Source organism: Vanellus vanellus, assembly GCF_965231255.1.
Source record: "Vanellus vanellus genome assembly, chromosome: 24".
Taxonomy (NCBI): Eukaryota; Metazoa; Chordata; class Aves; order Charadriiformes; family Charadriidae; genus Vanellus; species Vanellus vanellus.
In genome coordinates this window covers 1728774-1748085 of record NC_138929.1, presented here as the reverse complement: position 1 = coordinate 1748085, position 19312 = coordinate 1728774, and the positions used below count along the sequence as shown (strand labels likewise).

Sequence of the window (19312 nt, the reverse complement as noted above, 5' to 3'; positions counted from 1 at the left end):
CCGCCCCCCACCCTGCAAGCAAACCCAGCTCCTGCAGGACGAGAGAAGGGAAACTGAGGCAGGGAAGGGGATGGGGCTGCCCCCCCCAGGGACCCGCCATCGCCTTATCCGGGGGGGGCTGGATCTGTGATCCCCATGGGGGCCCCGGCTCCTCATTGAAGCCCCCAAAAGGCCATGTCCCCCCCCACCCCGGCCAAACCAGAGCTCCAGGGCGGGGGGCACCCCACGCACGCCCACGTCCCCACGCCGCCATCCCAGTGCCTGAGCCCCGCACGTGCATGTGCACCCCCCAAGCGTGGGTACCCCCCCGTGCCCGTGCACGCTCCGTGCACTGCACACACGTCTGCACCCCCCCCGCACCCCCCCACGCCAGCCGGCACCCACCCCACACCCCAACGGGACCCCACAGCTTCCTCCAGTGCCTCCTGCTGGGATGGACTGGAGGAGACGGGGATGCTCCAGTGTCCCCCTCTGCAGCACCTCCTCGTGAGGGGGGGGGGGGATACCGGAGCATGCTTGGGGGGGGACAAGAGGCTGGGACATGGCGGGGCGAGCGGGGCTGTCACCTCCCCGGTGTCTCGGAGGGACAGCTGGGCCCAGCTGCCACCCAGCCCGGGGACGGGTGGTCCCCACGCCGGGCAGCACTGGGTATTTTTAGGTCCTTCGCCCCCGGCCCCCCCCTTCCCAGCCCCCTCCCCCGCCCCCCCCCCCCCCCCCTCCACCGCTCCCAGCAGGGGATGGACATGGCTGGGACTCGGTGGCGAAGATCCCCAGGGTGGGGGACAGTGGCCCCCTTGCCGCTGTGGGGTTCACTGCAGCCACCCAGGGACCCCCCCCCAGGAGGTGGGGGTGACACCCAGCCCTGCCAGCACCCGGGCGGCTGGATGCAGCCAGGGCCCCTGTCTCCATGCCCTGTCCCCCCCCAAACTGTCACCCCAACTGGTTGATGCTCCCCAAGCCAGCGGGGGGATGTGTGTGTCTGTCCCCATGGCGGTATGTGGGGGGGGGACACGAAGCACCCAGCCAGACCGTGGGGATGAGGTGCTCCACTGATCCACAGTGCCCCCCACCCCACTGGGACCAGCTGGGGACACATCCCTTTCCTCCCTCCCCAGGGTGAAGGGGACAAGCTTGGGGGGGGCAGAGGGGGGGGAGGGGATGGGGACCACCCCAGCAGAGTTTTCCCAAATCCTAAAAGTTTCCTGGTGCGCACAATCCCCCCCCGCACCCACCTCCCCAGCCCGGGGTGCTCCGGGTGGGCAAACCCCAGGGGGGGGTGAGTAGGGGGGCGGGGGGGGAGCAGTGACACAGCAAGCGGCACAGAGCCCCCCCCCCCCCTCCTCCATGCACTCCCCAAACCTGGGGGCTGGACCCCCCCTTCCCCTGGGTTGCTCGGTGTTATAGAGGTGGGGGGGACATGACTGAATTTGGGGTCCCTCCTGGGGTAGCCTGGTCATGGGTAGGGGGCACCCTGTTCTGCATGCTGGGGAAGAGGGGGGGGGGGATCACCCCCATTATGGGGTGTAGGGGTTGGGATGGGGGAATCGACAGGGCTCCCCCCCCCGCCCCCCTGCACCCCGGGGCTGTGGGCGATGGTACCGACGCAGCCGCCACCCCCCTTGCCTCCCCGTCCCCAAATTCCCGGGGTTGTCACCTGGAGGGCGGCGTTGTCGAAGACGTCCATCTGGATGTCCTGCGTGGAGCTGTAGGGGGTACGGGCCATGCCGCCTTCCCGCACCATGGAGCTCGCCGGGGTCGGCGGGTTTTGGGGTGGGGTGGTGGTGATGGGGGGGACACACACAAACAGAGAGAGAGAGGGACAAGACGATGACGATGACGATGGAGCTCAGGCCTGGCCTCCGCCGTACCGGCCCCCGCGGTGACGGCGGCCCCGGCGTGCAGCGAGCGAGAGGAGGAGGAGGAGGAGAAGGAGGAGAAGAAGGAAGGAGGAGTGGGGATGGCGGCGGGGGGAGACGAGGGATGGCGGGCGGCCGCCTCCGCCTCGGCCGCTCCCACCGCCTTCCCGGGAGGGATGGGGGATGCTGCCCCCCCCCCCCCCCTTCCCAGGTAGAGTACACCCCAAACTGCTCCTTCCCCTGGGGGAGAAAAGGGGTGGGGTGATGAGGATCCCCCCTCCCCAAATTGAGGGGGGTGGGGGCGTAGTGGTGCCCACCGCAGCGTGCACACCCAGCCGTTAGCCTGGAGCAGACTTGCTTGTGGAGGCGGGGGGGACCCAAAAGGAGATGGGGGGGGACACAGAGCCCCCAGGCTGTTGTGTGGCTCGAGGGGGGGGGAGGTGGGACACGACAACGTGCAGGGGCAGCTGTGCCCCCATCCCCAAACGGGGCTCTCAGGACAAGGCTGCCCCTAAACCTCCAGCTTCTCCCCCCCAGACCCCCCCAGCCTGAGTGACCCCCCCCCCCCCAAGCCCCTCTGCTCCCTCGGGGCATCCGTGCCCGCACACAGAGCCATCTGCACACCCCGTGTGGAACATCCAGGGAAAGGGCACCCTGGGGACCCCGCGGCAATGAGGGGACCCCCAGGGCTGATGGACCCTGTGTGCGGTGGGGAAGGGGCTGCATTTGGCCCCCTCCGACCCCCTGCGAGGCGGCAGCTGCCCTGCAGGGACCCCGGCACTGTCCCTGCCTTCTCCTGCCAGCGGCTCTGAGGGGCACATCACGCGTGGCGGTGGGCGAGGGCTGCTGGCAGCCTGCACGGGTGCTGGCGTGTGCCGGGCAAGATGCGGCTTGCCTCTGCCCCCCCCCCCCCCCCTCCCCAAGGGAGCCCACCCATCGCCTCCTGCCCAGGCAGGACCGGGCTGAGACCTCCCGCACTCATCTCACAGCAACCGCACCGCAGGAGCCACCGCTGCCGGCTGTTGGAAAGTTAAAAATTCCTTGCCCCCCAACCCCCCCGAGCGGGTCTTTTTCTGCTCCAGTCCCAACTCCCACAGCTGTGGGACAATGTGCTGGGGGAAGCGGGACAGCTGACGCCACATTTTCCATTATTAGCCCCCATCCATCACCAGCGCCGCAAGGTGCCTACGACGGCACGGGCACGCTCTTCGTGGCAGCCGGGCAAGGTGGGGAAGGGAGGTTTGGAGGGGGATGAGCTGCCCAAGGTCACGCAGAGTGGCACCACCGACCCCGGGACACAGCCCCGGAGCCCCGACCATGCCCAGCTCTGCACCTTGTGCCTGGCCAAGCTCCGGGTGTCGGGACTTCATTGACCCCCAACACCAAAGCCTGCCCACCTCCCGCTTTGCCCACCTCGCCCAGGCCTGGGCCACGCGGCCGATACAGGAGCTGACGCCCCCAGAGGGTCTGTGGGGGGAGCAGAGGGTGGTGGCGAGGGTGTTTTCGGGAGGCAGAGCCGGGTGCCAGGGCAGAGGCAGCGGGGGCCCTGCCAGCGGGGAGCCTGCCCGGAGGCGGAGGGTGAGCACACCATTCCCAGGCAGCTGCGTGGGAGCATAACGCAATTACTGCATCTCTCCCTTCCCGCTGCCGGGGCTGCTCGGCTCCCCAGGCCCCCCCCCTCCCTGCTGCCTGCGCTGCCAGGGCACGGTGTGCCACCACGGCCCCTCACGGGGGCTCACTGGGGTGCCCGCTCTGCCCCTGCCCCCTGCTCCCAGCACAAGCCCGTCCGGTGCGGGATGCAACAGCGCGGGCACAGGAGGGATGGGAGGTCTCCCCGGACCTCTCCGTAGAGGCTTGTGCACCAGCAGCAGGATCCCCACCTGGGCTGAAACCTCTCCTTGAATTTGGGGGCAGATCGGTCTCTTCATACCCGTCCTCCCTGGAACACCACAGAGCACAAGGTGACACTTCCACAGGGCTCGGGGACAGGCACGGCCCCGTGTCTCACAGGCGCTCTCCCATCTCCAGCCCACGCAACTGGCCAAAAGCTTTACAGGACATCCATTTCCAGCGGCAAAACCCCGGAGTCGGCTCCTGGGTCGGTAACTAAAACCCAGCCGCTCTCCTGTCTCAGGAGCCTCCAGATTTCGCTGTTTGTTTTATGAAAATGATGAGTCAGTTTTTAAACAGCAAAAGCCTGTGTTTATCTGTGTTTTTCTCTCAAAATGAACCAAAAATCTGTTGCCATCAGCTCCTCTTCTCACGCCATATGTTGACTGCGCCAAGGCCGCCAGATTCAAAAGGAACCGTTAGCATCTTGTCTTGGGCGTTTAACGAGGCGCCTCTGGGGGCTTTCACTCTCCAACCACTTGCAACCTGCAGCGGTTGAAAGGAAAGAGGGAAAAGAATTGCTGCAAAATGATAAATTTGGGCGCTTCTTAACATCAGGGTGGTTAAAAAGTAGCGTTTTTGCTGGGCAAGTTTGCTTTAAAGCGGGAATTCAGTCAGAGGAACCCCTGTGTTTTTAGGCCAGTTACAATCTATATGTTACCATTTCACAAGCTTTCCCTTCTTCCAGGAACTCTTCACCAATCTGTTCCTGGAGAGGCTCCAGCACTTTTCTGGGTCGTTTCTCCGACGCGAAGGATGCCAGTTGCCACCGGGCCCGTTTCAAACCTCACTACGGCATTTTCTGAGGAGGCGCTTCTGGCTGGGAGAGCCACGAGAGGCCACTCAGCCCCGTCCGTGCCGCAGTTTTCCAACTGCAAGTGGTGCTACCGACACATCCAGACCTTACTTGTGTCTTTGATTGCAAATTGCTGGGAAGGGACAATGCGCTCTGCCAACGCCAGCCCTGCTGCAGCCCTGTTACCACACGTGTTAACAGGTTATTTCACAGGAAAACACAAGTCCCCCCTGTTCTCAGCAGCACCATAACCCAATGACTGCAAATGAGGTGGAACTTGACCCACATGTGGAAACGAAGCAGGAACCCAGCTCGCTGCTCTCCCGCACCAACCTCTGGACATTCACACCACCCTTTAGGGTGATTTCTTGGGGAACAAGTAACGACTGCAGACGAACACTGGGGAAACAGATCCCGTTTCTCACTACAAAAAAGCAATGTGACAACGCTTGGCGTTAAACTCTTCCCAACCTGCAGCTGCCCAGGAAAGGGTGAAGAAGGACAACCCATACCCGGGTTTCCTCAGGCCCAACGAGGAGCCTGAACCGGGGCTGGGGACAACCTCCGGCCGCCCCCGGGGCGAGGGGAGGCCTGTGGGGAGGGCAGGCCCTGCACCCCTCGGCCCCGCACTGCCCACCCCACGCAGGCCCACCGGCCGGGAGGGAGCATCTGCCCAGCTCCCCGCAGGCCCCCAGCCTGCCCGGCCGTACCCCTGGCCCCCAGCACAGCCCCAGTACTCCCCAGTTCCCCCCCAGTTCCCCCAACACCCACGTGCTGCCCACAGCCTCCATCACGCCACTGCGCATGCGCCGAGCCCGCCCAGACCTGCCCGCCGCGCAGGCGCGGACTGTACCATTTCGCGGAGACGGTGGGGGGGGGAGAGGAGGGAAACACATCTCTTCCTCCACCTCCCCAGTGGGTTCCGGCTCCTTGTGTGCCCTCTCCGCCCGTGATTCTTCTGCGGCTTTTCTCTCGCCGCGGTTCGGGCCGCTCCGAGGCCGCGGGGACGGAGCGGGGCGGGCGCGAGGTGGTACGTGCCGCTCCCCGCGGCGCTGGCGGTGGGCGTGGCCAGGCCCACTGCCTCTTCCTCTCCGCCCGGCCGCCGCCATGAGGTGAGGGGTTGAGCTCCGCTGGGCCCCCCCGGGTCTATCCCGGCAGCGATGGGGAGCGGGGGCGACCGGCGGGGTGGTCTCAACAGGGGGAGGGCTGCGCGGCGGCCCCGAGCCCTCTGAGGCGGCTGCGGCCTCCTCAGGCCTCGGGGGAAAATGGCGGTTGGGCCGCGCTGGGGAGGGGGCGAAATGGCGGCCGGGGCCCGGGCCGAGGGGGGCAGAGGGAGGGCGGGCAGCGCTGAGCGGGGCTGCCCTCGCTGCTTTCGGGCCTCGCGGCCTTTGGCTGCTCCGCCTTCGCCATCGTGCTGTCCCGGCAGCGCGGCCTGTGCCCAGCGGACTCGCTGCGGGCTGTCCCGGGCCTTCAGGCGCCGGGAAGAGCAGCGTCCGGCCGCGGGAGCGAGCGTGGCACTGAGCTGTGTGCGTGGTTCTCCCCAGTATGCTCCGGCTCCAGAAGAGGCTGGCCTCCAGCGTCCTGCGCTGCGGCAAAAAGAAGGTCTGGCTGGATCCCAACGAAACCAATGAGATCGCCAATGCTAACTCGCGTAAGTGATCGTCTGTCACGGCCACGGCCGTGCTGCGCGTCGCTCGTGTTGCCCTCTGGGAAAGGGATGCGTCAGGGATATGGGAAGAAGCTTTCTGACTGGCTCGGTAGCAACAAGGTTGGCTTAGGTAAAGTTCTGACACTTGAGCAACAGTTTTCCACCTCAAAGTGGAAATGAGTCCATCAGCAGGGTTTGCAAAGCTCCAGAGTGCACTGACATGAATGTGGTGCCTGGTGAGTTCTTGGTAGTGGGTTTAGTACACCGTCTCCTCTGAGATAACCAGCGAGGGATTAACCGTAGGGTAAAAAAGCAACTACAGCAGCACAAGGGGCTTTGGGGGAAGGTCTGCCTTGCCCTTTGCATTGGAACCTTTTCATACAGGCCAGGTGGGAGTCTGTGCTTGCCTAATGTGTCCTTTTGTTGCACATAAGATGTTGAACGTGCAGTTTCTTTCCATAGGTCAGCAGATCAGGAAATTGATTAAGGATGGTCTGATCATCCGCAAACCTGTGACTGTTCACTCTCGTGCCCGATGCAGAAAGAACACCTTGGCCCGCCGGAAGGGCAGGCACATGGGCATCGGTAAGTGCTGGTGTCCCCCTCAGAACTGGAGTAAATGGCTGTACACGATCCACCTACAAGTTTATATTGAGTATCAAACTCTAAGAGTCTTGAGGCAGGGCCTAAAAATACACAGTTTCTATGTCAATAGCTTTCTTCTTGAAGTAAAGGGAAGGAGTAAACGTTCCAGCAAAAGTGCATTGTTCAACTTGCATAAATTTGGGCTCATTCTCATCCTGTTTTCCTTCTCTAGGTAAGAGAAAGGGTACGGCCAATGCTCGTATGCCCGAGAAGGTGACCTGGATGAGGAGGATGCGAATTCTGAGGCGCCTGCTCCGCAGATACAGGGAGTCCAAGAAGATTGACCGCCACATGTAAGCCTGCCGTGCCGTGTCCAGCTTTGGGTCGCATGTCCACACGCTCAGATACCCTTTCTTGCTGTATGCGGCTTCTGCAGCCACCTCCTTCGCGTGCAGATTGGTGAAAATAAACCCTCTCCCAGAAGCAGGGCACTGGAGAGCTGCTCCAGAGTAATCCCAGCAGTTCTCCAGACAAGCCCTCTGCCCGCTCGGAGGAGAGAAGAGCCGGTTCAGCAACTTCAGCGCAACGCTGCTTCTCGCAGCACGCTTGTGCGCACTGCTGCTGTGTGCTGGGAGGGGTGCGGGGCGTCTGGAAGCTGCACGGTGGTTTGATCTCCCGAGTGGCCTCGTTTACAGTCCGTTCTGTTCTGCTCCGTTAGGTATCACAGCCTGTACCTGAAGGTCAAGGGTAACGTGTTCAAGAACAAGCGGATCCTGATGGAGCACATCCACAAGCTCAAGGCAGATAAAGCTCGCAAGAAGCTCTTGGCGTAAGTGCTGCCTCACTGTTAAACTTCAGCCTTTGCAGGTTGTGGAATCGATTTTGCTTTAAATAACTGCAGGCAGGTAACTGCAGGTGGCTGCCGCCACTGGTGGCTCTGTCTGGAGCCCTGGTGAAGAATCAAACCAAAACTGGGTAGGGCTGGCTTGAAGCAGAGAAATGGGGAATGCTGGCAGAGCTCTGCGTGTCCCACTGCAGGCGTAGCAGATGTTGGCTGCTCATACAGCTGTAAACTGGTAGATCTACTGATCTGGCCGCTTGGATCAGTAAGTGATTGACGAGGGGAGGTGAGGAAGCTTAAGAGCCAATACATTTTAAAATTCTGTGTGCCCCCAGCCAGCCCGAAGGGGGCAGTCTCCGGAGTCCGGATCCCAGCTCGGGCAGAGCTCGGAGTCCATCAGGGAGGGCAGCAGCGCCTGGCCTCCTTGCTCAGGGCTGAGTGGGACCGGGTTGGCACCACTGGGAGCTGCGGTTAGAGCTGCGGATGGCACACGAGCGCTGGAGCAAAGCTCACTTCAGCGACTGGTTTGATAGACCAGGATCCTGTGGAGCAAAAGGAGGCCAGGGCCGGTGGTAGAGGCTTTCTGGAGGCTGTTTGAGGCGATTCCCGCACATTCATGAACTCTTTAACACTTCCTCTAGCGATCAGGCCGAAGCTCGGAGGTCCAAGACCAAGGAGGCTCGTAAGCGCCGTGAGGAACGCCTGCAAGCCAAGAAGGAGGAGATCATCAAGACCCTCTCCAAGGAGGAGGAGACCAAGAAGTAAACGCTGGCTGTCTTGTGTACATAGTGTTTTCCATCCACAAGTGTTCAATAAAACACCACATCCAGGACTCCTCCCAGCTGGTCTTGTGCTCTCTTGCTCTCTCCGGGGTTTCTGTAACCGGGAGGGAAGGGCTGGGGAGGAACTGCGGCTCCCTGTCTTGGTGCGGGGTCCCACCTGCTTCTTGGGAATGAAATGAGTTGGTTGGCCGGTTCCTGATGTGAGGGTGAGCTGTGACCCACAGGGCTGATGGCGGAGGAAGGACACAGGCAGGGCAGAGCCCGGTTCCTGTGCCCACAGCTCCTCTGTGCACAGCCGCAGCCTGTTCTCCCAAAGGGTGGAGCTGCTTCTGGGTCTTCCCCCTCCTGCTGAGCTCTGGTGGGAGAAAAGGGTTCTGGGGGCCACTCCTGCCACCCACAGTGGCCCGGAGCCCATCCCTGTGGTTTGCAGGGACAGGCAGCAGCTCCTCAGGGGTTGTGCTGGGCTTCAGCCAGAGCTTCTGCATCCTGTGCCGGAGGGGCAGGTCCTGGTGTGGAGTTTGGGACTGTTGAGATCCTCAGGCCCACCCTAAACCCCCAGGAGAGAGCCCCGTCACCCCAATGGACGCCAGGAGGTGGCCGATGGCAGAGCCAGGCTGGCCATGGGCACAGAGCCCTCAGCCCTCTTCAATGGCCAAGAACCACAGCCCAGTCCAGGGCAACCTCGCGCACTTCAGCTGGGGAAGGAGCCAGCTGCGGTGGCTTTGGGGTGGCACAGCTGAACGCACTGATGTCTCCCCGATGCCCTTCAAGAAAACAGCACTGCAACACCCGGGGTGGGGGCACAGCCCCCGGAGGGGCTTCTGACTGTGGGTGCCAGAGCCAGTGCCCTGGGGAGTGCGCCGGCCCTGCTGGTGCTGGGGGGGGCTGGAGACCACCGAGCAGGGGGGGCACAGTGCAGCCTCCCCACCCCACTGCTGGGCTCAGGCTGGAGCTGATGGTCAGGGGAAGGTTTTATTTAGGGGGGGTTATTTTGGGCAGCCCCCGCAGCTCAGCCGGGAGCAGCACCGGGGACGGCAGTGAGCAGGGCAGGACACACAGAGGGGACAGACACCGAGGGCAGGGACGGGAGGGGGCTGGGACCACAGCTTGAACCCCCCCACAGCTGGGTCTGACCCCTCCAGACACCCCAGACACACTCCCCCCCCCCAGACACCCCACACTCGCCCCATCCGCTCCTTACCAAACCCACACTTGTGGGGCACTGCCATCCCTTCACTGGGGCCTGTCCAGGCTGCGGGGACTGATGGTGACAGCCTCCCCAGGGGACAACACACCACCCCAGTGCCCACCAGGGCTTTTATAACCTGGGATTTGGGGGGGGGCGGGGGTGCCCCCACCCATAGGAAACACAGCTGAGCCCTCCCACCTCATCACACAGGTGATGGGACCACCTGGGGACAGGGCTGGAGGGACCAGATGACGGTGCGCACCCCGTGCCATGCCCACACACCGTGTCCCAATGTGTCACACCACCACCACTGCCCCCCCCCCCCCCGCAGCTCGGTGCCAGCCCACCCTGCCGTGCCCCCGCCGCCCGCTCCGTCCTTGGCCTCGCTGCCGGCTCCACCGACGGTGACTCACCGCGGCGTGACTCATGCGGCCAACGAGCCCCAGTGTCCACAGCGGGCGGCACACGGTACCCCACGGGGACGGCACCGAGACGAGGGGACGGGCGCCCCGGCAGCGCTCGGGGCGGTGGGTGGGGGGATCCCATTCGTGCCCCCTCTGCCCGGACACGCGGCAGAACCGAAGTTCCTCCAGACGGCGCGGGGAAAAAACAACCTGGTGGCATCGACACGGCGGCAGCAGCAGCGTTTAATTCCGAATTTTGGGCTGGAGCACCCCGGGAGCGGGTTGTGGGTGCTGCCCGGGCACGGGGGGGGGGTTATTGCTTGGGCGAACCGGCTCCAGCAGCCGGGCAGGACACACGTGTGGGGGGCTGCACACGCGTGTGTTAGTGCACAGATACAGGCGTGTAAGGCTCCACAAGGGGGGGGGGGGAGTGCGTGGGGGGCTGCGCCTGCGTGTGCAGGGGCAGAGGCGCGTGCCCTGGTGTACCCACGGGGATTCGCACCCCCCGCTGCACACGGGGGGGGGGGGGTTAGGAGCATCCGCGTGGGTGCCCCGTCCGTGGGCTGTGCCACCCTGGGGGCCACCCCCGTGTCCCCTGCCAGCCGGGCACGTGCCTCGGGCCAGACCCCGGGGGACGGGGACACAGGGGATGGCCCCCGGGGATGGCTGCGGGGGGGGGTGGGGGGGTGTCAAGTACCGCCTGGACGGGGCTTCCTGAGGTGCGGTGGATCCAGGGGAGGTGGTGACACCGGGATGGGGACGGGGACGCCGGAGGGGGCACGAGGCCACCCCTCAGATCTCAGTGAGCGCCTCGGCGGGGACCAGCCCCCGTTTCCTCCCGCTGGTCACCCGGACGAGGCCCTGGGTCCTGCCCACGCCGACGCAGATCTGGGACGGGCAGACAGACAGACAGACGGTCGGTGGGGCACAGCCCTGGCATCGCCCCGCTGACGACGGACCCAACTTGGTGCACCCCAGGGCAGCAAAGTGCCCCCCCCATACCTGGTTCTCCCTGAGGCTCATGCGCCCCTGCTCCTTGTCGCCCTGCACGGCCCGGCAGCTCCTCCACACGCTCTCGCCGGGACGGACGCGCTGCACGAAGTTGGCCGGGAAGAAGCCCAGACGGTCGCCCACCTTCCCCTGCGGCGCGGCCGAGCGGCGGCTGAGAACCCCCGCGCTCGCTGCACCGGTGAACGCCCCGACAGGCAGCGGGGGGGGGGGGGCCGCATACCGACTCCGGCCCCCGGGCTCCCGGCTGCCCCAGAGTGTGTCATCCCCCCCCCCCCCCCGCCGTAGCCCCCCACCCCACGGTCCCCCCTGACCTTCCACCACTCCTCGTTGGAGTCGTCCACCAGCGTGACCCTGTCCCCGGGCCTGGGGGGGGAGAGAGGCGTGGGGCAGTGTGGGGATGTGTCCCCCCCCTCCGCTGCCCCTGTGGGTCCAGTGTCCCCCCCCGACCCCCTCCCCACTCACTGCAGCGCCAGGTCCTGCTGCTCCTGCGGCACGAACTTGTAGAGAGCCACGTAGGAGAACATGGGTGCCCCGTCCCGCCGCGCTGGCCCCCGGGCAACCTGCGGACACAGCCGGTCCTGCCCCACAGCCCCCTTCCAACACCCCCTCCCTCTGCCCTGCAGCCCCCACCCACCCCCCCATCCCCATCCTTCATCCCACCTTGTCCCCCCCCCATCCCCCAGACCCCCACCTGCTGCCCGGGGGTCTTCTCCTCCACATTGTCCCTCTCTGCTGGGGTGACAGCTGCTGAGACAGAGGGATGGGAGGAGGACAGAGTCAGCCCCGACCCCCCCAGTCCGGCCCCCCACCCCAGTGTCACCCCCTTACCGCCGCCGCTTGGGCTCCCCACACTGCCGGGGGTGTCCCCGCTCTCCTCCTCGGCCGCCACCTTCTCACCCTACGGCGGAGGGAGGGTTTGGGGGGGTCCCGCACCCTCACAGTGCCCCCCCCCCTCTGCTGCAGCCCTCCCCCAGCAGCTCCCGGGGGGTACCTGGATGCCGGGGGGCAGTTCTGCGGGGCCGGTGCTGTGTGCCAGGGAGGTGCCGAACCGCAGCGCCTCGTACACCGGGTCCACACCGGGGTCTGCGGGGTGGGGGGGACACAGGGGGTGTCAGGGCCCCCCCAGCCCAGCCCGGGGACAGGGCGCAGGCTGGCTCCGCAGCGCACCCGGGGGACTCACCTGGGGGGGGGTCACCCTGCGCGGAGCCCCCCTGCTCCGGCAGCAGCAGGGGCGAGCTGAAATTGCGGCGGAAAGCGGTGGCCTGGGGGAAAAAACGGGGGTTTTGGGGAAAAGGGGCACCCAGCACCCCCCGGGGAGTGGAGGGGGGGGCAGAGCTGGGTGCTGGGGAGGTGCTGGGGCTGAGGGTGCCCTGTGTGCCCGCGGGGGGGCGGGGGGGGGGGGGGAGATGCTCGCACATCTCTGTGCTCACACGTCCTGGTGCACACACGTGTGCGCGGCCATGCGCCCCAGTGCCTGCAGCCCCCCGGGACAGGGCTGTGTCGGGGGGGTCGGGGAGGGGTGGGAGGGGGGGTTGCAGGTCTGTGTGTGTGTGTGTCCCCCCCAGAGCACGTACCGGCTTGCCGGGGCACTGCTGGTGCGAGATGCCCTCGGAGCACCAGAGATGCACGCCGGCCTTGCACGCCTTGCACCGCAGGCCCTGCCGCGAGTTGCCTGCAGGCAGCGAGGGGGGGTCACGGGCACGGTCACGGGCTGCCCCCCCCTCCCCAACCCCCCCCCTTACCCCAGACCCCCCCACCCCCGGCACCCACCTGCGATGAGCTGCCGGCACAGCTCGCAGGGACAATGCTTCTTGAAGACGTACTGCTGGAAGCCGTGTGTCCGCGGGGGGGACGGGGGGGTCCCGGGGCCCTGCGCGCCCCCCCCCGCCCGGGGGAAGAGGTTCTCCACGCTTTTGCTCCGCAGCAGCGTCCGGAGGGACAGCGACCGCTTCAGCCGCTGCATCTGCCGGAGGGACCCCCCCTGGGATGGCAGAGACCCCCCCCCGGGGGGCGGCAATGACCCAAGGAGGGAGAGGACGAGGGGGACCCCCCCAGGGGGGGCGATGACGCAAGTGAGGGGACGTGGGGGACCCCCAGGGATAGCGAGGACCCCCCAGGGGTGGCAGGGACCCCCCCCAGGGGTGTCAACGACCCAGGGAGGGGCCGGGGTGACCCCCCCAGGGGTGGCAGGGACCCAAGTGAGGGGACGTGGGGGACCCCCAGGGATAGCGGGGACCCCCCAGGGGTGGCAGGGACCCCCCCAGCTCCCCCCTGCACCAGCCCAGCCCGGCCGGGGATCGGGGGCAGCGGCGCCGGGGGGGCGGGGGGGGGAACCGGTGGGGGGGGGACCGGGGCAGCTGCGGGGCTGGACCCCCCCGGGCTGTGCCAGCGGCACCCCGAAGCGGCTGAGAAGCCCCGGGACTGGGTGCCCGGTGGCCCCCCCGCTGCCCGCTCTCCCCCCCGGTGCCCCCCCCCCGTACCTTGCTGCCGTGCCCGGCCCCGGGGCCGGCGGGGGGCGGCTCGGGGGGGCCCGTCGGTTCGCTCTCACCGGGCGGCTCCGTCATGCGCCCGCCACGCCCCCTCGCCTCCCTCCCTCCCCCCCCCCGCTGTCGCGACAGCGCCGCGACCCGGTCGCGACAGCGCCGCGCTCAAGCCGCCGCCGGCCCCTCCCCGCCCGGGGGGGGAGGGGGGGGGATGGAGAGATATGCAAATCTTTGGCTGCCCATTGGCTGCCGGCCTCCACTGGGGCGGGGCTGCCCCCCCCCATCACCAGGCGTCGCATCGGGGGGGGCACTGGGGGGACCCCCCCATTGACAGCCGGCGGGGGGGGCAGCACCCAGGGACCCCCCCACTGGCACTTAGGGGGCAGCACACCTTCTCCCCCCCCCCGATATCCAAAGGGGGGGGGGTCAGCACTCATGCCCCCCCCTCCCCTCATTGCCCCCCAGGGGGGGCGGCACCCATAGACACCCCTATTTGCACCCTGGGGGGGGGGGCAGAGAACCCATAGACACCCCCACTTTGACACTCCATTCCCCCCATCACACCCAACGGGAGGGGGGCAGCACCCATATCCCCCCCCTCCCCCCCCCCATTGACACCCGGGGGGGGTGTCAGCGCTCTATACGAGCAACACCCCCCCCCTTTCTTCCCCCCCCCCCTAAATGAGCCAAATCTGGGGGAAATTATTGGAATTCGAAGGCAGCGGGGGCTGGCACAGGGCGGCCTTGGCTCCCGGCCCTGGAATGACTGGGGGGGGGGACAAGGCGGGGGGGGGGGGGCAGATGTCCTTGTCTGGGTTGTGACAAGGGGACAGGGAATGGCTGGGGGGGGACACACACGCGGGGCTGCCCCCGGGGGGGGCTCCAGCCGGCCGGTTCCCGGCCGGCTGGAGCCCCCCCCGGGGGCAGCCCCGCGTGTGTGTCCCCCCGTGTGTGTCCCCCCCCCGTAGTGACAACAAACACAGAGTGGGGACACCCCCCCCGCACTATTTACTGTCAACTCCCTCCCCAAACTGGACCCAACTGGGCCAACCCCGCTCTCCCCCCCCCCCCCATCCCCACCGCTATAAAAGCGGTGGGGGGGACCACACACCAACCCTGTCCCTCCTTATTGTCACCCTGGGAGTGTGTCCGTCCCCCCCCCACACACACACGCAGGACACTCCCCCCCCCCAACCACCACCATGCTCTTCTGGCATGGTCAACCTGACCATTACTGGTCCAGTACTGGGGAGATGTACCCCATCTCCAGCCCTGGGCTGCTCAGGTAGACCCCCCCCCCAAAAAAAAAACAAAAAACAACTAAACGATTTTTGGGGAAACTGAGGCACGGATGGATGAGTGCTCACCCTCTGCGGGGGGTGTGTGTGTGTTTCTCGCAGGGACCCCCCCGCGCTGCCCTACTTGAAGCAGGAGGAACCCACCGGCGTCTCCACCTCGCAGCCCCCCTCCCCCCCTTTCCAGTACGTCCTCTGCGCCCCAACTTCTCCCGCCGTCCGGCGCCACGAGGAGACCCTCACCTACCTCAACCAGGGTGAGCTTGGGGAGGGGGGGGCGGGAAGGTGGGACACCCCCCCCCCTTCTAGGAGCTCTGCACCCACTTTTGCTCCCCCCCCCCCCTTTCCAGGGCAGTCGTATGAGCTGCGCATGATGGGACACCCCCGGGCGGACCCCGGCGGGGAGGGGCGGAGGATGCTCAAGGTGAGGACCCCCCCTCGCCCCCGAAACCCTCAGGGAACACCCTGCGGCAAAGGTCTGACCTCAGTCCCAGCTCAGCCCCAGTTCAGCCCTGATCCAGCCCCAGTTCATCCCCAGTCCATCTTCAGCTCAGACCCAGTTCATCCCCAGTCCAGCCCCAGTTCGTCCCCAGTTCTTCCCCAGTCCATCTTCAGCTCAGCCCCAGTTCATCCCCAGTTCATCCCCAGTTCATCCCAGCTCAGCCCAGTTCAGCGCCATCTGAGCCCCAGTTCATCCCCAGCTCAGCCCCAGTTCAGCCCCAGTTCATCCCCAGTCCATCTTCAGCTCAGCCCCATCTCAGCCCCAGTTCATCCCCAGCTCAGCCCCAGTCCATCTTCAAGTTCAGCCCCAGTTCAGCCTCATCTCAGCCCCATCTCAGCCCCAGTTCATCCCCAGTTCACCCCAGCTAAGCCCAGTTCAGCCCCATCTCAGCCCCAGTTCACCCCAGTCCAGCCCCATCCCTCCGCGGGCCGAGGGGCCGTGGGCTCAGCCGCAGCCGTGGCCGGTGGGTGGGCCTGATCCTGCCGCGCAGAGCGTGGTGCGGGTGGTCTTCCACGACCGGCGGCTGCAGTACTCGGAGCAGCAGCAGCTGGAGGGCTGGCGGTGGAGCCGCCCGGGGGATCGCATCCTCGACATCGGTGAGCGCCGCCGGCGGGCCAGGGGCTGGGGGTGCTGGGGGTGCTGGGGGGGCCGCGCTCACCCCCCTCCTGCAGACATCCCCCTCTCCGTCGGCATCCTGGAACCCCAAACCCACCCCACGCTGCTCAACGCGGTGGAGTTCCTCTGGGACCCCTCCAGGCGCACCTCCATCTTCGTGCAGGTGGGAGCCAGGCCTGGCCGGGGGCTGCGGGGGGCTGGGGGGGTCCCGAGGGGGCCACTGCGGCCACCCCCGACCCCGCTGTCCCCGGCCAGGTTCACTGCATCAGCACCGAGTTCACGCTGCGGAAGAACGGGGGGGAGAAAGGAGTCCCCTTCCGCATCCAGATCGACACCTTCGGGGTGGGGGGCAAGGGAGACCCCCCCGAGCACCTCCACTCCGCCAGCTGCCTCGTCAAGGTGTTCAAGGTATTGGGGGGGGGGCACCAGTGACCCCAGGGGGACACCCCCAACCCCCCCGTTCCTGGCAAACCCCGCTCTGAGCGCGGGGCTGCATGCACGAGGGTCTGGGTGCACCGGGGGGGCTGCATGGGGGGCTGAGCACCCCGGGGGTCCGGGACCGCGGGGGTCCGGGGTCCCCGTTGGCCGCCGTGGCGGTGGTCCCGGGGCGGCGCTCACGGCCGCGGGCGCAGCCCAAAGGGGCCGATAGGAAGCAGAAGACGGACCGGGAGAAGGTGGAGAAGCAGCCGGCGCCGGAGCGGGAGAAATTCCAGCCGGCCTACGAGAGCACCGTGCTGGCCGAGGTGGGACCCGGCCCTGGCACCCTCCCTGGGGCTGGGGGTGCCCCCCCAGGGACCCTGAGCCCCCTGACCCCCTCCCTCCATCCTCAGTGCGCCCCATGGCCGGACACGCTGGGTGCACCCCACAGCCCCCCGGGCACCCCGGGGCTGCCGTCTCCTCACCCCTTCAAGTTGCTGAGCCCTGAGAGGTAAGCGGGACCCCCCCGGACCCCCACCCACCGCCGGGGTCCCCCGCTCAGCCCCGGCCCCTCTCCCCGCAGGGGGTGCGTGTCGCCCGCCTGCGCTGCCGAGAGCCCCGCGGAGAGTCCCGGCGAGGTGAGGGTGCCGTGGGTGCAGCATCGCGCACCTCTGTAGCCCCCCACGGCCCCCCCAGGAGAGGCTGCGTGGGCTGAGAACGTGCCTGCTCGGTTCATGCCACGGCTGAGGCTCCGCTCCCGCGGCCGACAGGCGCTGAGCCCCTCCGCATCCCCCCTGGAGACGCAGCAGTGGCTGCACAGGCGCCGCTTCTCCGCCTACGCCCGCGTCTTCGCCAACTTCGCAGGTGAAACCGTGGGCAGCGCTGGGTCGGGGTGGGGGGGGCAGAGCCGACCCCCGCGGCTGTGACCCCCCCTGAGCCCCCCCCTCCCCTGTCCGCAGGCGCCGACCTGCTGAAGCTCTCCCGCAGGGACCTCATCCAGATCTGCGGAGCCCCCGACGGCATCCGCCTCTGCCACGCGCTGACGGGCAGGTGGGCTCCGACGTCCCGCCGGGCTCCGACGTCCCTCGTTCTGGGGAACCCCCCGGGAGCCCCCGCGGTGCCCGGCCGGACCCTGCGCCCCCCACCAGACCCCTCTCTGCCTCCGCAGGTGCCCACGGCCCCGTCTGACCCTCTATGTGTCACGGGAGCCCGTCGGTGGGGCCGAGGGCGCGGAGGATGGATGCTCAGGTATGGGGCTGGGTGTGGGGCAGTGTGGGGATGGAGGGTCCGCGCTCACCGCCCCGTCCCCATCCCATCCCCAGGGCTGTACCAGGAGGTGCACCTGGAGGAGCTGACGGTGGCCGAGCTGGCCGGGAAGCTGGCCAAGCTGCTGGAGCTGCCCGTGGGCCAGATCCTGCGGGTCTCCCAGCAGGGACCCTCCGGCATCCACATCCTCGTCAGCGACGCGGTAAGGACCAAGGGGGACACTCGGGCAGTGCCGGACCCCGCAGCCATCCCAGCCCCCAACCTGCTCCCAGCGAGGCTCAGCCCCCGCGGGTGCCCCTCGCAGCAGCGGGATGGGGGTCGGGGCTTCGGGATGGCACACGCAGCCCCAGCTCAGCCCCCCTCGTCTCACCCCGGGCCCCCCAGATGATCAGGAACCTCCCGGATGAGATGTGCTTCATGGTGGCCATCAGTAAAGGTAATGTGGTGGCCAGGGGCCGCGGGCAGGGGACGATGGCCCCGGCTGAGCCGTGTCTCTGGGCAGCACACGGCCCAGAGGGCTTCCAGCTGGTGCTGCGGTAGGAGCCGGTCCCCGGAGCTGCGTCACCCCTGGGAAGGGACATCTCCCACCAGTGCCGAAGCTGTGCGGGGATGGAGAGAGGAGCCCGAGGCTGACACCGTCCCACATCCAAAATCCCCCAGAGCCCGTCCTCCAGACACAGCTCGCCCCCCCTCCATCCCTGCCAGGCTCGCCCGGCTCCTCGGGCAGGGGGGGCGAGAGGAAGGGTCCCGGCCTGGCCGCTGGCTCCTCTCCCTCCCTTTCTCCCTGCGCTGATGGCAGCCGCATCCCCCGCGTTGCCTTCGCCTCGTCCCCTTTTTGTATTAAAGGATGGAGAGCGTCAGCCCCGATGACAGCCCCATCCCTGCGGCGCCTGCTGGGGCCAGGGGTCCCCGGGGTCCGGCGCCCGCTGCGGGGTGGGAGCAGCCCCATGGGCGGGTTGGGGAGCGCGACCGGGCACGGGGACAGCCCCCCCTTCCCCGGCGAGACGCCGGCAGCCGCGGGGGAAGCCCGGGCAGAGCAGGTCCTGTCCCACCCCGCAGGGACGGAGCCGGCCATGGCACAGAGCCCGGGGCAGCCCCAGCTGGCAAAACCCAGTAAAGTCTCATTTCTGCGTTTTGGCTCCGGGAATGGGTTATTTTTAACACGGAGTCTGTCCCCTGAGCAGTGTGCGGTGCGGCCGCTGCTGGCGCAGAGGGCAGAGCTGGGCAGCGAAGCGAGACAGGGGACGTCTTCGGGAGGAAACGACTGGCAGGGTGAAGGACGGGTTTGGGATAAACAACCCGGGGGGGCTTTCCCCAGAGAAGGAGGACAGAGACAGACACGCCTGAGGACGTGGGGAAAAGCAGAGAGGGCACCGGGACAGCCCCTGGATCGGGTCCCAGATCAGAGCGTTGGGAGAGACAGAGGGGACAGCGGTGAGGATGGGGACAGGGACAGACACGGGACCAGGGACACACCACTGGGGGTGTCAGAAACCCCCACAGCCCTCCCCAAACCACTCCCGGCCAAGGGGAGCCGGAGCTGGGCACACACTGCCCCGCAGGACACACGGCTCAGCCACTGCCGCACACGACGTCCGGCGAGGATACGGGGGCTGCGGGAAGGGCGGGCGTCGAGCAAACAGCTCCCGGCCTCATATGGGCCCAGCAGGACCAGCGGCGAGGCCGGACGAGCTGCGTTAGGCACCAGGCGGGAGCCTGTAAGTCGAGTTGA

At 67.2% G+C, this 19312-nt stretch overlaps 3 protein-coding genes across 4 annotated transcripts in view; 2 read left to right on the top strand and 1 right to left on the bottom strand.

Moving 5' to 3' along the window:
* Positions 1 to 8453, top strand: part of RPL19 (ribosomal protein L19) — a 389457-nt gene extending 381004 nt beyond the window's left edge. The window contains exons 1-6 of one of the 2 annotated variants that reach the window (XM_082494822.1): positions 5574 to 5654; positions 6087 to 6193; positions 6653 to 6775; positions 7008 to 7128; positions 7494 to 7604; positions 8258 to 8453. In XM_082494822.1, coding sequence (XP_082350948.1) covers positions 5650 to 5654; positions 6087 to 6193; positions 6653 to 6775; positions 7008 to 7128; positions 7494 to 7604; positions 8258 to 8381 — 591 coding nt within the window. In that variant the 5' untranslated portion in view covers positions 5574 to 5649 and the 3' untranslated portion in view covers positions 8382 to 8453. Of the gene's footprint in view, positions 1 to 5573; positions 5655 to 6084; positions 6194 to 6652; positions 6776 to 7007; positions 7129 to 7493; positions 7605 to 8257 lie in introns of those variants that run through there. The other variant, XM_082494823.1, reaches the window with a different exon arrangement.
* Positions 8454 to 10582: 2129 nt separating this feature from the next.
* Positions 10583 to 13566, bottom strand: STAC2 (SH3 and cysteine rich domain 2; the record flags this gene model as incomplete). Its single annotated transcript, XM_082495165.1, has 10 exons — positions 10583 to 10879; positions 10994 to 11172; positions 11314 to 11365; positions 11465 to 11562; positions 11694 to 11749; positions 11994 to 12085; positions 12183 to 12264; positions 12577 to 12674; positions 12773 to 12965; positions 13483 to 13566. 10 exons carry the CDS (start codon positions 13564 to 13566, stop codon positions 10791 to 10793), a joined length of 1023 nt encoding a protein of 340 aa, XP_082351291.1. The 3' UTR covers positions 10583 to 10790.
* Positions 13567 to 14687: 1121 nt separating this feature from the next.
* Positions 14688 to 18120, top strand: LOC309681306 (transcription factor CP2-like protein 1; the record flags this gene model as incomplete). The annotated part of the gene is given in 16 exon segments (XM_082495151.1): positions 14688 to 14770; positions 14886 to 15037; positions 15131 to 15204; positions 15657 to 15726; positions 15729 to 15878; positions 15954 to 16060; positions 16153 to 16305; positions 16530 to 16640; positions 16728 to 16825; positions 16898 to 16952; positions 17085 to 17178; positions 17274 to 17364; positions 17483 to 17562; positions 17637 to 17782; positions 17965 to 18016; positions 18083 to 18120. Coding segments are annotated over 16 exon segments (1554 nt in total).
* Positions 18121 to 19312: the final 1192 nt, after the last annotated feature.